General features: G+C 36.9%; 1 protein-coding gene across 1 annotated transcript in view; it reads right to left on the bottom strand.

The window, feature by feature from the left end:
• Positions 1-16,926, bottom strand: part of GNAT3 (guanine nucleotide binding protein, alpha transducing 3) — a 75,468-nt gene that overhangs the window by 34,515 nt on the left and 24,027 nt on the right. The window contains exons 2-4 of the mRNA XM_006834349.1: positions 15,568-15,610; positions 10,143-10,284; positions 1,151-1,308 (exon numbers count right to left, since the gene is read on the bottom strand). Of these exons, the coding sequence (XP_006834412.1) occupies positions 1,151-1,308; positions 10,143-10,284; positions 15,568-15,610 (343 nt within the window). The remainder of the gene's footprint in view (positions 1-1,150; positions 1,309-10,142; positions 10,285-15,567; positions 15,611-16,926) is intronic.

Genomic DNA, 16,926 nt, shown 5'->3' with positions numbered 1-16,926 from the left:
CTCTCAGGAAAAATTATGCCACTTTCAGCTCTAGAAAAAATTTACAGACACTGAAACCTATGGGTGACTATGAGTTTTAATCAATTCAATGGCAATAAGATTTTGAATTTGTGCTAACTGAGGAGTCCTAGTATAGCACTGTGGGATAAAGCACTGGACTGAAAAGTTGGTTTGAATCACAAGTCGGCAGTTCAAATTCACCAGCCGCTTCTTGGAAACCCTATATAGGGTGGCTATGAGTCCAAACCCACTTGACGGCACTTGACAACAATAAGGAGTCATGGTGTGGTGCTGTAGGATGAGCTCTGGCCTGCAAGGTAGATTTGAATCACAAGGTCGGAGGTTCAAACATCAATCGCTCCTCGGAAGCCCTATAGAGGGTCACTATGAGTAGGAACTGACTTCATAGCACTTAACACAGCCAACATTAGCTGTTAAAATTATAGAATCTTCTTTGGAACTCAAAAAGAATCCCACACTACGTAAACATTTTGGAAATCAGTACATTGTTTTCTTCTTGAGTTCTGTAACATGCTCATCAAGCCAGTGGAGCAAAGGCATATGTTGTTACTAAGTGCCATCAAGTCAATTCTGACTCATAGTGACACAGTATCGTGTTTCTTTGTGGGAGCAGATAGTCTCAATTTTGCCCCACACTGCATCTGATGGACAAGCATTGTCGACCTTGTTGTTTGCAGTCCAGTGTTTAGCTAATGGAGCCACCCGACTCTCAAAGGCATATGTAGTGAATACACTCATTTTTAAGATAAAATTTCGGTAACATGAGTAGAGATGAAATAAACAACCCCAAAACTCAGGGTATATGTTGATTTGTGTTGAGCATATTGACATAAATTTGTGTCTATATTGAGTACTATGCAAAATGGTGGATTCTTTTTAATCTGGAGAAGTTATATGTAATATAGAGAAGTTTTTGGGCAAATAGCTGCAAAGTGAGTTAACTCAACGCTCCCTTGTTTAAATGTTTTATATCTTATGTTATGTTCTATTTTTTTGCTTTATTATTATTATTTTTAGTATCATGAAATACACAGCCAAGAGCTTGTATTTACAAATGCAGAATATGCAGAATTATAATTGCAGTTTTAAATATTTCAACTATAATTCTTGTCAAAATGTATTTACTTACTAAGCGGCTGAGTCATTGAGCTGGTATTCAGATGCCCTTTCAAAGCAGGCCTGGATTCCTGAATCTCTCCACAGTCGTTTTATTATGTCAGCCAGATCAGGTGTCATGCCACCATCTTCCAGGGTATTGGCCATAGCACAAAGTTGTCGTTGGTCTTCCTAGAGCAATGTTAGAGTGAGAAGGATAAGCATGTGTTTGGGTAAAATATTCTTCTTTAAGGTATGTTGTTGTTGTTGTTAAGTGCCGTCGAGTCGGTTCCGACTCATAGCGACCCTGTACAGGGTTTCTGAGGGTGTAAATCCTTACGGGAGTAGAAAGCCTCATCTTTCTCCTGTGGGGTGGCTGGTAGCTTCGAACCGCTGACCTTAAGGTTCGCAGCCCGATTCGTAACCACTACGCTCCCAGAGATCCTTGGATGGTTGGTGTTTCATTCTTCTAGGTAATGATTTATTTGAACACCATTTCAAAATACTTTCTGTTAAATAGAACTAAAGTTCCTTATAATTACCAACTGATGGCAAGAAGAGTTCTCCCATGCAAATACTAAAACAATAGTAGAGATGGAAATTGTCATTTTTGGCTTATGTCACTAAACTCTGAGTTTGATATCAAAAAGATTAATGATACTTTGGTACATATAACTTTGAGTTATTGTTGTTAACTGCTGTTAAATCAGTACCAACTCATAGCTACCCTATACAGGGTTTCCAAGAAGTGGTTGGTGGTTTTGAACCACTGACCATGTGGCTCAAACTCATCTGGTAGTCCAGCGCAATTATTGTTATTGTTGTTAGGTACCATCGAGTTGGTACAGACTTATAGCCACCCTATGTACAACAGAACGAAACATTGCCCAGTCCCAGGCCAACCTCACAGTAGTTGTCATGCTTTAGCCCATTTATGCTGCCACTTTGCCAATCCATCTTGCTGGGGTCTTCCTCTTTGTTTTCTGACCCTCCACCTTACCAAACATGATATCCTTCTCCAGCGACTGGTCCCTCCTAACAATATGTCTGAAGTACGAAAGACAAAGTGTGACAATCCTGGCCTCCAAGGAACACTCTGGCTGCGCTTCTTCCAACACAGATCTGTTGGTTCTTTCAATATTCTCCTTCAACACCAACTCAAAGGCATCAATTCTACTATGGTCTTCTTTTTTCACTGTCCAGCTTTCAATGCATACGAGGTTGTTGAAAATACCAAGGCTTGGGTCAGGTGCACCTTAGTCCTCAAACTGACATCTTTGCTCTTCAATACTTTAAAAAGGTCTTGTGCAGCAAATTTGCCTAATGCAATACGTCATTTGATTTCTTGGTTTCTGCTTCCATGAGTGTTGATAGTTGATCTAAGAAGAATGAAGTACTTGACAATTTTAATCTTTTTTCTGTTGATACAAATTCTGTTTATTGGTCCAGTGGTGAGGATTTTTGTTTTCTTTACATTGAGATGCAATCCATACTAAAGGCTGTACTCTTTGATCTTCATCAATAAACATTTTAAGTCCTCTTTACTTTCAGCAAGCAAGGTTGTATCATCTGCATATCACAGGTTGTTAATGAGTCTTCCTCCAATCCTGATGCCACATTTTTCTTCATATAACCCAGTTATTCAGATTATTTGCTCAGAATACAGGTTTAATACGTATGGTGAAAGAATTCAATTCTGTCGCACACTTTTCTTAATTTTAAACCATTCAGTGTTCCCATGTTTTGTTTGAACAATTGCTTCTTGGTTCATGTACAGATTCCTTATGAGCACAATTAAGTGTTCAGGAATACTCATACTTTGCAGTGTTGTCCATAGCTTATCATGGTCATGATCCATACAACTGAAAGCCTTTGCATAGTCAATAAAGCACAAGCAAACATCTTTCTGGTATTCTTTGTTTTCAGCCAAGATCCATCAGACGTCAGCAATGATATCCCTTGTTCCACATCCTCTTCTGAATCCAGCTTGAACCTATGGAAGTTCTCTGTTAATGTATGCTTACATCCATTTCTATATTAACTTTAGTAAAACTACTCTCATTAAATATCAAAGAGATTGTCCAATGATTTCTGCAATCATTTGGGTCATGGGACTTTGGAATGGGCACAAATACAGATCTCTTCCAATCAGTTGGCCAGATAATTGTCTTCCAAATTTCTTGGCATAGATGAATGAGTGCCTACATTGCTGCCTTACTTTCTTGAAAGATTTCAGTTTTCATCCCATCAATTTTTGGAGCTTTATTCTTTGCCAATACCTTCAATGCACCTTGGACTTCTTCCTTCAGTATCATTGGCTCTTGATCATATTCTACCTCTTGAAATGGTTGAACATTAACCCTTTCCTTTTGGTACAGTGACTCTGTGTATTCCTTCCATCTTCTTTTGATGCTTTCTGTATAACTCAACAATTTGCCCAGAGAATCCTTCTTGATTTTTTTCTTCAGTTCCCTCAGCTTGAGAAATGCTGAGTGTGATCTTCCTTTTTGGTTTTCTGACTCCAGATCTTTGCACATTATTAGAGGATCAAAATTCTGGAGTAAAGTGCTTATGAATCTGGTCTAATTTGGTACTTTGTATTCCATTGAAAATAGTTTTAGATATATTTAGGAAAAATAGAGGACATCAACTAAAATATTGAATAAAATGGAAATGTATAGTATGACTACAAGAACAAGCAATTTGTCTGCAGGTAAGCCATCAAGGCAAACAATCAAGTCACTTCAGGGCAAGCCCTCTTCCAAGACTAAAACTCAAAGGGAATACAAGAGCAGGCATGTAATCGTGCTGGTGACCATGATGGTCAACTGATTAGGGGAAGTGGAGGGAAAACAGCAATGAAGATATGGGCTGAGTCTGACCACATTCAACAGACTCCTGTCAACCTGGAGTATGGTGAGACCTGGTTGGCCAGCAGTATGGTGAGACCTGGGGACTCCTGAGACCATGGACAAGAACATAGCCATAAAAGGCTAGAGCAGAGAATGAAGTGCCCATCTGATATGAAGTGAGGGGAGATGCACAAGAACAACCATACTTGCAGATAGTACCCATTTGACCTGGCTTCAATGGCTAGATGATCTGAACTCAACTAAAGGAAGAAAGAAAAGAAAAGTGCAATTTGCTATAATTTATTGAACTTTACCTATACTTATGAATGTTGTAGCTTAAAGTACCAACCAAGAGGGAAGGAATTGTCACAGCAAGTATCATTCCCATCTCCTCTGTACACAGGCAACTTAGACATTGGCTACCTAAAATGGGGATAGGGGGGTGAGGTGGGATATAAAGACATGAAATGACTGGCTTACAAGTTTTCAAATGGGAGTTTAGTTTCAGAGGGTGTTTCAGGGGGAAGGCAGAATCTCCATGGAGTTTAGAAGGAGCAATGAAAGGAGATGGAGTTAAGACTCTTGTGGTTTAATAGCGAGTAATTGTTATAACTGATTGTGATGGTTGCCACTGTAAAGGTAGACATTTTGTAGTAAAACGAGGGGAATGGTTGATCTCACCATCCAGGAGCAGGGGACTCTGGGATTATAAAGAGAGAAGAGCAGGAGTGATTTATGGGACTTTATTCAGAGAAGCAACAATGCCAGAGATGTAGGCAGACATGAGGAGTGGTTGGGGATTCTAGACTTATGGAGGCAGAGGGGCTTTGTGCTGGCAGCCAAGGGCCAGGCTTACAGGGTATGCCCTTTGGGTGTTTGAATAATTGCATATTCCTGAATGTTTTGGTACACATTAAAAAAAAAAAAAAAAAAAAAACACAAAAAAAACAACCAGAGAGAATAGAAGCAAATACTATTGGATGATGATGCATGGAGGGGATTATAATCATTGAAATGAAGCGAAATATGGCTGACGTTCTCCCATGTAAACTGTCACTCAATTCACAATAAAAACGTAAAAACAAAACATTGTATAGTCTGAAATTGTAGTGAAAACAGTATGAATATATTTTGCCTTCAGGCACCTTGTTGTATTCATATAGATAAACAATGGCAAGCAATTTGATCAACACATAGAGATATGTTTTGTTTTTGTTTTTTTTAATCCCTTTAAGTGTTCTTGATTTCATTCCCTTGGTACAAATAGATAGGGTAACAAAAGGAGAGAAAGCAAGCACTGTGTTAGGACTGCAGGTATGATTGTTGGAGATGATCAGAGAGAAGAAAATAGAAATGTACTGATTAAATGATATATCCCAAAGTTTATTTGAACATATAAACAAAAGTTTTATGAAGAAAACAATTTTCTGAAGATTAAGAACTTGAGGTTCAGAGGAATTAAATTATTGACCGTCATAATGGTCCAGGGAAATGGAGAAATCTAGATTTCAGTCCTGGTCTTCAGACTCTGAAGTTCATACTCTTTCTAGATTATACTATCATTATTATTATTTATAAGACATTTCACACATATATTATGTCACATAATTCTCACAGCAGCATTAATTCTCATTTAAGTTACTCAAACCATTAAAGACAATAAACTTTGAAGTGGAGTGAAACCCAAACCCATTTGTGCAATGTTGGGTCACTACCAATTAAGTTTGGCCAATAACGACCTCCTGACTCCTGATGCAATTTGTTTATCATTTTACTTTGACTACAAATTCATTCCAGTTTATTTTAAAAAATGGCCTTTTTTTCATAGAAAATAAAAGTTAAAGAAATACCTTGTTAAACCGAAAAAACAAAAACAAAAAAAAAACACCAAAAACGTATTGCCTCCTTTTTCAAAATCAGATTTTATTTTCAAAATAAAACTGATCAGATAATCTTTCAATCAATTGTTGAATGGTCAAAATCAAGGGCTTGACCTCATCTTCTTGCATCAGCAGAGAGCAAAAATTTTAAACCTTCTTCTCAATTAGTGAAATAGAGAGAACGGCAAATCCAGTGGAATGCAGCCCACTCATCTTTGGTGGCAACATTTTAGTTGCTTCCTGCCTATGACTTTAAATTATCATTTTGGACAACTGAAGTAATGAAACAAGTGCTCAGAAAGTTTTGTCACTAAAAGGAAAATTAAAAAATTATGCACCAGAAAAGCTGAGAAATCAAACAAATGTACTGTTTTGTTTCATAATTTTTACTTTAAGTATACTTTATCTTTATAGATATCATGACTACACCTCACTTTAAACATTTAAATGTTAAAAGTTCCCAGCAACACTTTTGATAGCAGTACCTCCACAAAAGGCAAGACATACTATTAATGTCATTTTTATCCTCTTAGACTTTTGGCTTTTTAATTTATTGCATACAAAATAGAGCCTATGGCAACAATTTTCAACTGTGCCTGCACCTTTTAAAGCACTTTGACAAGGCACTTAAAAACATAATACCAATTCCTGGATTCCACCCCAGAGTAAATGAGTCAGAATTTCTGGGTGTCAGATTTGTAAAGATATTTTTTAACGCTTCCAGGTGACGTAGTCAAAGTTAAGAATCCTTAACAATATGCAGGATTTTTTCTTGAAGAGATGTGATATCTTATTGGAATGCTGCATTTCAAGTCTTTGGATACCTTCTGTAGTTATTGAGGGGATCGAATCAAAATGTAAAGAATCAAATTCTATGTTTTTAAGGAATATTGCTTACCAATCAAATTTAAATTATTAAATTATGCAAGAATAACATTAAGTTGTTCATTTTTAAACAATAAAATTGTTTTTCAAAGAGCAGCCAAACTGATCCTTTGAAAATTGAAGTCTTATTAATTATTCTATCCTCATACATTCAAACGTTAATAATTACCAAGCAAGTTAAAACAAACAAACAGAATCCCAAATGTCTTATCAAAAGCCAAAAGCTGAAAAGCCACTACATGTTTGGACCCATGTTTTTCTTCCCAATCAAATTTTTTTTATCTCCCTTTCTACTCTCATCTCAAGATTTACTGTTCTTGCTGTTCTCTGAATTCACTAAGAACCTTTCAGAGAATTTTAATTACTGTTCCCTCCTGTCTTTCCCACGATTCCTTTGCTCATTTCACTCACATACCTTCTCAAATATCACCTCCTTAAGGATTTCTTCCCTGACCATCCTTTCTTCCATCATTTATTTGTCTTCATAGAACTCATTATTACCTGTATATATTTATTTGTTTATTCAGTATCTCTTCTATTAGATTATGTTGCTATTGTTCTGTGCCAACAAGTACGTTCTGACACATAGCTACCCAGTATAGAATTTCAGAGTGGATGGTGAGGGGTTTGAACTATGGATATTGTGGTCACAAATCCAGTGCTTACCCTACAGCATCACACCATGGCTCATGTAGATTATAAACACATAAAAGTAAAGATTCTATTGTTTTGGTTACTTCTATAACCTTATGACCTGGTGTAGACTCTGACACACAAGTCATGTCATTTAAATATTGTTTAATGAATAAGTGAGTGAAATGAATGTTATCTGCTTCCTAATTAGCTCAGACCTAATCCTGGTATGGGGCTGTAGGATAAGCACTGGACTGCGAGCCACAGTGTCGGCAGTCCAAACCCACCAGCTGCTACTTGGAAACCCTATAAGGGTCTCTATGAGTCAGAACTGATTCCAAGGCATTGCACAACTACAACATTCTAGAGAAACTAAGTTTTCTTCAATAATGCTTCAAGTATTACAAATAGCTCTGTGGGGTTTGAGTGGCATCCTAAAAAAGCTTTTTTTCCCTATATTGCATTTGGAAAAGCCTGAGGATTGTTGTACTTTTGGTATGGTTCATTCTCCTAAGTTTGATTAGCTCTGTATGTTGCATAAAAAGTGAAATACATATTTTCTCTATAAGTCACCCAGATATTCCACATGATTATTACGATTTTCAGGTAGCCTAGAAACTCAGGGAGCTCATTCTGAGCCTTAGAGTCATACTTCCAAAATTTTTTGGAAAATACATTGGAAGAATAAGAGGATATTTTAATAAGTTAAGAAAATGTCAAGTTAAACATTCCCTTGTTGATAAGATTACAATATCGATGCTGTTGTTGTCGTTAAGTACAGTCAAGTCAATTCCTACACACATCGACCCTGTGTAGGGTTTCTGAAGAGCAGCTGGTGGGTTTGAGTGGCTGACCTCATAGTTAGAAGTCCAGTGCTTATCCTACAGTGCCACACCAGGACTCCTCTACTACTGATATTGATGACTAAATGTATTGGGAAGTAGAGTTAAAGTCTCCTTTGGATATAATCAAATATCATAAATTAATACAGGAAAGATAAATCTTTCAAATGTGAGGCACATTAAAGCTCTGCACAAAAATCACAGTGGTCTTTAGTGTTTACATTGGGCCTGTGGATTTATATTAACTTTTCCCAGTGAACTTGATTGAACTTTGTCCTTGGTTCCTGAGAGATAATCTCTTTTAAAAAAGACAGAACGAAACTTGGAATTTAAGTGCCTTCAATAAGGAATCTAAATGGCATCCCACCAACACCTTAAATCTCTCTGGCCTGCAGTTGGCCAGGCTAAATAGCCTCGTTGGGGAATACCTCATGATTTCAAAAACACTTCATGATAATACTTGATCTCAGAGCAGAGGGACTGGTTAGAGCAGAAAGACCACCTCATGATTATCAACTGACCTCAGGGGAGAGGAACTGGAGTTTAATCATTGTTTAATCACAATGAGACTCCAACAAAACTCCAAACACTAAATCTTCATGTGCTTCCTTATTGGTGAAAACATATGCTTTCAAGAAGGTGATGACCCTTTGTATGAAACCACAAGGTGGCTGGTTCAAACTCACCAGCCTCTCCTTGGAAACTCAATACAAGGTTGCTGTGAGTTAGAACCAGCTCCATGGCACTGAACAACAACTACAAGCCCTCTCCTGAGGGAAGCTCAGTATCTCTGTAGGGTAACTAGTGGACTGCAAACCACGAAGTCAGCAGTTCAAGCCCACCAGCTGCTCCTCAGGAGAAAGATGAGTCTTTCTACTTGTGTACAGACTCAGAAAACCTATACAGGGTTGCTATGAGTCAGAACTGACTTGGTGGCACTGAATAACTGCATCAAGGCCTCTTCTTATGAGTCCCTTATTTATACTGATCCTGATTTGTGTCAATAATAAAGCTGTATTTGTAAATATAGAACTTTCTGTTGAATTCTAGCAAATGCTGGGGTCTGAGGGAGTGTAAAAGCCAGCAGGTCAGAAGAGAGAGGAAGCTCTTATTTCTGAGCTTATGGTTGTTTTCCTGTGGGAGACAGAAGGCATCTCTTAATTTGCAGGCAGTAGGTCAGAGGTAGTAGTCCTAGTGTGGTGCTGTAGGATAAGCAATGGACTGCAAACTACAAGGTCAGTTTGAACCCAGCTTTTCCATGGAAACCCTATACAGGATTGCTGTGAGCAGAACTAACTAGATGGTACCTATCAATAAACACAATAACAACATGTCAGAGGTAAGGTGTGGCTGGTATTTGAAGTCTTGGGTCTTCTTGGGAGTCTGAAGAACAGTATTCTTTAAACTTGCCAGATCTGACTTAGTTCCAAATGGATAAAGTCAGAGCAAGAAGTGTTGCATGGTGTCATAAAAATCAAAAACTGGGGATTTGATTTGTGTCTACTTTTATCCTTGTAGTATTCCTGGATTCTGTTCCTACCACTCTTCTGAAACCTTTGTTATTGGATCTCTGATGATCTCCATTATTATAAGATTGGCAGTTCAAACCCACCAGCTGCTCCTTGGAAATCCTATACAGAATCCCTATGAGTTGTAACTGACTCAATGGCACTTAGCAGAAACTTTTGATATTAGGCTTGGCTACAAGGAAAGCTATTAGCTTTATTAAGTTTATAGCACACACTCAAAAAGAAAATTTTATATACAGGAAAATGGAAAAATCTTATACTAACTGATATTAATAGTTTCAAAACAGATATTTCATATTACTAAATATTTGGTATAGTTTAGGACTACATATGTATTAAGTCTTATACTTTTAAGAGCTCCAACCCCATTAGAGGATATACAATTACCATGAGTTGAATACTTACTGTACTTCTGGGATTTACATAATCAATCTCAAGGGTGGCCATGGCTTTCACAATAGACAGGATGGATTGCAATGTATTACTGTAAACTACTGCTTTAAACTCCAGGCATTCTTGCTCACTGTAGCCATTCTTATGGATGATCCTATAATTTAAACATGATAGGCTTTTGAGAATTGAAGGAGTGTTTGTAACACTAAAGCACATCAACAACAGTTTCCTTGTGTAACATTACAGTATCTATTAGTTTTTTTAAATAAGGAAGAATTTTATCTGAAAGCATGTGATAAATCTAAGTTACATTTTGCCTTTGGGTTTATATTCTCATTATCTTTTAAAACAGTATTGTCTTTCTGAGTTTCCCATAACAAATATGAAAATAACTAAGAGCTTGTTCTAGATAAATCACATTAATATGGATAACTCATGAGCATTTTACTTGGAAATTTTACTGTTGTTCAAGAGATAATTTCCAGATTTCCAGGACAAAGATACATACAATGTTCTGAAAAATTGTGCCATGTTTACAACATGATGTTTAGAGGAAGTGAAGGATTTAATAGAACATTCATGTCCTTTCCTATCATTTAATACATGCTGGAAAATAGGAGTGCCTGCTTTCTATTTATGGCATTAACAAAAGCATCTTTTTTACTGTAGGTAATTGCCTGCTGTTAAATCCCTTGTCATTTCTTTATTTGTGTACGTGCCAGAGAGTTCTCAAAGTTTAAATGTCCAGACATTCTATTTGGCTGAACTCTTCTCTTCCTTCCACTCATTCAAGGTTTGGCTAGTAGTTTTGAAGTAATAATTTAAAATAGATTTACCCATTAAAGGCTAAAACCTTTGTGCTTGTTAATTACACTCTATTGCATCTTCATTGCATAATGTGTACTGGCTCACTATGTTTTCCTTAGAGTTTTTGAAGTGTTTCCTACCCACTAAGGCATCTTTTTGTGGATGTCATATTATAAGGATTTGTATTGTGTTTATAAACATAGACGCTTTAGCACAGGGCGAAAAAGCAGCATGATTGCCTCCCAAGTTTTTTAAACTCTCAAGATGAGGACTCTGATGTGAGGAAAGTAAAAGCAGTAGCTATAATTACTACTTAGTGTTCTCTACATTTCCACTTTCAACTTGATCATGTTTGTCTTGCTACCTAAGCAATTAAATAAATAAGTAAAATAGATCATTTAAAGCTATATTTTAAAATGTTGTTTATTCTTATTTGGATCTGTTTATGTTCCTGGTGTGGAGTCCTGGTGTGGCTCTGTGGGCTAATGTGTCAGCCTGCAAAGTCATTTGAACTGCAAGGTCAGTGATTCAAGCTCACCAGGTACTCCTTGGGAACCTTATACAGGGTTGCTATGGGTTGGAATTGACTCAATGGCACTTAACAACATATTCCTGGTATAGTGTTGTAGGATAAGCACTAGACTGTTACTGAAAGATCAGAGGTTCAAACCCACTAGTCACTCCTCCAAAACCCTATACACAATCGTTATGAGTAAAAAATGACTCCACAGTACGTAACAGCAACTGTGATGGGCTAAGCATTGCACTGCTAACTTCAATATAAGGGTGCTCTGTGGAAGAAAGCTAAGACAGTACTCCTGTAAAAATAGAATATTGGAAACTGGAAGGAGCAATATTCTGAATCCTTGTGTGGCACTTCTGGATAAGCACTAGACTGTTAACCACAAGGTTGGAGGTTTTCTCCTTGTAAATCCTATACAGGGTCAGTATGAGTCAGAATCAACTAAACAGCACTTAACAACAACAACAGCATTCAGTTGGAATCGACTTGACAGCAGTCGCTTTATAGACTATGGTGGTGGTGGTGGTAAGTGCCATTGAGTCAGGTTTGACTCATAGTGACCCTCTATTGGGCTTCCAAGGAGTGGCTGTTGGGTTTGAACAACAAATTTTGGCTTAGTAGTCCAATGTTTATCCAATAGCACCCCACCAGGACTATAATGGTAGATACATCCAGCTCTTTTATACAAAATGTCTGAGTTTGAAAGGAAGATTTTGGAGGACTCGGCTTGGAGATGATAGTAAAAATCATTGGACATTGGTAAGTTTCATTTTATCAAAATGGTGAACAAGCAGAAAAGTGACTTTACAAAGCAAACGCTAGGGAACCAACATTTAAGATACAAAGAATCAGGGAATGAAGGAGACAGAATCAGGAACAGAGAGAGTTATCCTAGAAGCCAAGGAAAGTTGGAAGAGGAGAAAGCTCAATAAAAGAGTCAAGTGGAATTATGATTAAGATTTATGAACAAGTCTTAGGAAATTAAAATTATGATATCATAAATGACCTTTGTTAAGAGTAATTTGAGTGAGGCACTAGGAGCAAAAGTATAACAGAAATTGTTACATAATAAATAGAAAGTGGGAAATTAAGGGAACATGTGGTGTCTATTCTTCTAAGATGCTATTGAAAAATGAAAGACAGAAAAAGGCAGTAGTATCTAGAGGATACATTCTTTTAAAATAATAAACTTACATGGGTTCATTACAGAAAACTTGAAAAGTCTAGCAATAGTCAAAGCTAATATGCAATGTAAATTTTAAATCTCACTGTTAATAGCAAATTTCTTTGAAGATTTGGTATGTCTTTCCATTTTCTTATATTGTTTTTTCAAAGTTGAGAGATAAGGATATTCATGCTGTTTTGTATCACTATTTTCCAGTTAACATAAGCATTTTCTCATATTAGTACTTTCTTATATGCCTTATTTGTAATGACTATAGCATAGTGGTTACGAATCGGGCTGCTAACCTTAAGGTCAGCGGTTCGAAACTACCAGCTGCACCGCGGGAGAAAGATGAGTCTTTCTACTCCCGTAAAGATTTACACCCTCGGAAACCCTATACAGGGTCTCTATGGGTCGGAACCGACTCGATGGCACATAACAACAACAACAACAACATAAAATATTTACATTTCTTTTTCTATGCAATCTATAGGTCTTTATAAATTATGTTTGCCAATTATCATTTATTAGTCATATTTATTATAGATTTTTTTCTAGCTTTCCATTTTTTGTTTAATTTTATTTATGGTAAAATAGATTTAAATTTTAAATATTTATACAGCCAAATAATTGATCATTTCTTTTTTCATTGCATTTCAGCTCAGAGGGAATGGAGATGTTAAAAGGATGAAAGAATCTAACATTACTGTAACCTAAAGGAAACTAATGGAAAATTCTAGGGTACTATTTGTTGTTGTTGTTAAGTACCATGGAGTCGGTTCTGACTCATAGTGACCCTGCACAGGGTTTCCTAGGCTGTAAATCTTTACAGGAGCAGAATGCCTCATCTTTCTCTGCAGAACAGCTGGTAGTTTTGAACTGCTGACCTTGAGGTTGGCCACCCGACACGTAACCACTATGCTACCAGAACCATAACATGAGTGAAAAGATGGATTCATGAACTTGATAATAGAATGATTAGTGAACAAGATAAAGGAACTCTGTTTTTTAGACACAAGAGTAAAAGTCAAAATTTTGTGTGCAGATATAGATGAATTAGTAAACAGAGTGCTTGAGAAAGCTGATGTATGCAGAAGATTTAAAAAGTGAGTCTGAAATATTGGTTGATATGGTTGATTGATTTATATGATTCCATATCATGTAAATTCCATGATATGGAATTTACATGACATATTCCTGAGAAAAAAGAAAAAACCAGCAACTTAGATTGCAATTAGACAATGGCATCATTAATTGGGAGCATTTTCTCTCATGATAGGTCTCAGTGAACAAGATCTTTAGTCACAGAATTAAAATTAAAAATTGACTTTAAAATCATTGCCATTCTTGGCCATAGCCAGGCTGGTACAGTGACACAGCACAAAAAAAACCACAGAGCTACTGGAAAAAGAGGTGTGGCAGACTATATACTTTTCCATCCTCCTCTCCCTTGTCACATCCTCACTGCCAAACCCGGGCACTTCAGGCAGGTGGGAGCGCACCCCCAAAAGAGTCCAGAGTTGTGCCCACAGTTTTCTCATGGCACAGTGAAGAGGTCCCAAGGGACCTGCACAGCAAAGGCTACTTACTGGACAGCTACGGTTCTATTCTTGGTTTTGATTGGTGGTTTTTTGTCTCTGCTTTTATATTGTTTCTGTTTTTGGTCCTTTTGGTCTCACTTTTTTTTCCTGGGGGTGAGAGCTTTCTCCCCCTACCTTACCCAAGAAGAGACAGCAATTGTGCCCATATAGTCAAGCTACAAGAATTCCCTATAATAGTCCACCATCTGGACAGGAGCCAATACCAGCTGCTAGGCATTACATGTGAAAAGAGAAGCCTAGCTCCAGATCACATCTACTGGAGACACTCAGGAGCAATATATATTCATTTATTCACTAAAAACCCACATAACTACTGAAAAGGTCCAAGAAAAAACAACAAAATATCTCAACACATGTCCCAAAATAGAAAAGAGTAACTGAGACAAATGAGGTGGAGGCAGACATAGACTCCCCACTAGAATAAGGGCAGGCTTTGGATCTGCCTGAGAAGGAATTCAGAAGATTGATATGCAGACAAATTCAAATATTCCACAGAGGGGTCAAGGAAAATAAGAAAGAAATCAGGAAAGTGCTATAGGAGTAATCAAACAAGAGGTCCAAACAATTAATAATAAAATATCAGAAATGGACAAGACACTGAAAGGGCAAAGGAGTAGAACTGAAGAGTTGGAAGCCAGAACCAGTGAACTGGAAGACAAATCTCAATACTGCTAAGATAGAAGAACAAACAGAAAAAAAGGATAAAAAAATAAGAAGAGAGTCTAAAATCATTACCATTCTTGACTCTTAGAAACACTTGTTCTTTAAAATTAGTTTTCACTTATTTACCTATAGCTACCAATCAACATTTTATTCATTTGGGCACTACATTCTTGAATTTTCTAAGTTTTTTAATCCATTATTTCTATAGTAAGGAGTTCAGGTTACTCATTTTATCATTAATAGAAAACAGAGTAAATAAATCCATGATAATAATAACTTTAAATATTCATTTCATTTGTGGGTACACAAAATGCCAATAAAATTAAAACTATGGTTTTCTTACTAATTCATAATAATCATTGACTGACAATAAAAATTATTAACATATACAATACTAACGCCATAGATCATTCTCAGACTAATACATTTAAATAATGTATTTTAGTGTTTATCCTTTTGAAAGTAAAAAACTAAAAGAAAAATGGAAAATAAATATTATTCCTCTATTATTCTTTCTGCTTAGGGATAGGAACAATGTTTGCAAAGAGAAGATGACAATTTTGTCACTACCTGCAATTTAGAAGAAACTTACAATCAGCTTTTCCAAAGATGCTTAAGAATGGTCAAATGCGTAGAGAGACTCTAAATATTAAAATTTTAAATTAGTTGTGTACCTACTTCATTTGTTTCACAATAGTGCTTTTTCCAGATTCTCCTGCTCCTGCAACAGAAAATTAAGAGTGTTATCAACCAACACACCAAATTTGTATAAATAATAAAATCAGTGGTCATCACTTTACCATGATAACTCTTTTTTTTTTTTTTTTAAGTTTTTATTGTGAATTGAGTGATAGTTTACATGGGAGAATATCAGCTTTACACTCATCCTATTATATTTTGTTTCACTGCAATGATCACAATCCCCTCCATGCATCATCATTCAACAATAGTATTTGCTTCTGTTCCCTCTGTTTTTTTGTTTTGGGTTTTTTCCTTTTTTTGGATGTACACCAAAACATTCAATAATATGCAATCATTTAAACACCCAAAGAACCCTGCAAGCCTGCCCCCTGACCACCAGCACACAGCTCCTCTCCTTCCTTGAGTCTAGAATCCTCAGCCACTCCATCTGCCACACTCCGCTCCTGATCTTCTCCCTTTGTGGTCTGTGTCCTCTGCTCCTGGACTGAAAGATCAACTACTCCACTCATTCTTTTTGCTGCAACGTGTCTACCTTTACAGTTGCAACAGTTGTAATCAGTCATGATAACAATTACTTGTTATTGAACCACAAGAGTCTTATCTCCATCTCCTTTCACCAGCCCCGTTTAGACAGGTTGAAAACGACTCAGTGGAGATTCTACCTTCTACCGCACCCTCTGAAAGCCAGTTACTTTGTGCCTTTATAGCTCCCCCCTCGTTTTAGGTAGCCAATGTCTAAGTTGCCCACCCCTATCAACCCTGTGTAAGATGGGATGGGAATGATCCTTGTTGTGAAGATTCCTTCCCTCTTGGTTGGTATTTTAAGTTATTACATCCATAAGTATAGGTCAAGGTCATCAAATTGTGGCAAATCACACTTGTTTACTTAATTAATTTTTTTTTTTTTCTTTTCTTCCTTCCTCTAGTTGAGTTCTGATCATCCAGCCATTGAAGCTAGGTCAAATGAGTACTATCTGCAAGTATGGGTGTTCTTGTGCATCTCCCCTCATTTCCTATCAGCTGGACACTCACTCTCTGCTCTAGCCTTCTGTGACTATGTCCTTATCCCTGGGATCAGGAGTCCCCAGGTGTCACAATACTGCTGGCCAACTAGATCTCATCATACTCCAGGTTGACAGGAGTCTAATGAATGTGGTCAAACTCAGCTCACATCTTCATTGCTGCTTTATCCTCACTTTCCCTCATCAGTAGAACTTGCTTGTTATTGTGGTAGTCAATCAAACTGTCATTTTTGTTTTTGATTTTTCCTGCTGGTCTTTCTTTCAAGCAGTATCTTCTGTTCCTCTAGCTTTTCGGATTATTTGCTCAGCATAC

The sequence above is a fragment of the Chrysochloris asiatica genome, unplaced genomic scaffold (genome assembly GCF_000296735.1).
Source record: "Chrysochloris asiatica unplaced genomic scaffold, ChrAsi1.0 scaffold00010, whole genome shotgun sequence".
Lineage (NCBI taxonomy): Eukaryota > Metazoa > Chordata > Mammalia > Afrosoricida > Chrysochloridae > Chrysochloris > Chrysochloris asiatica.
This window is presented reverse-complemented; position numbering and strand designations above follow the sequence as displayed.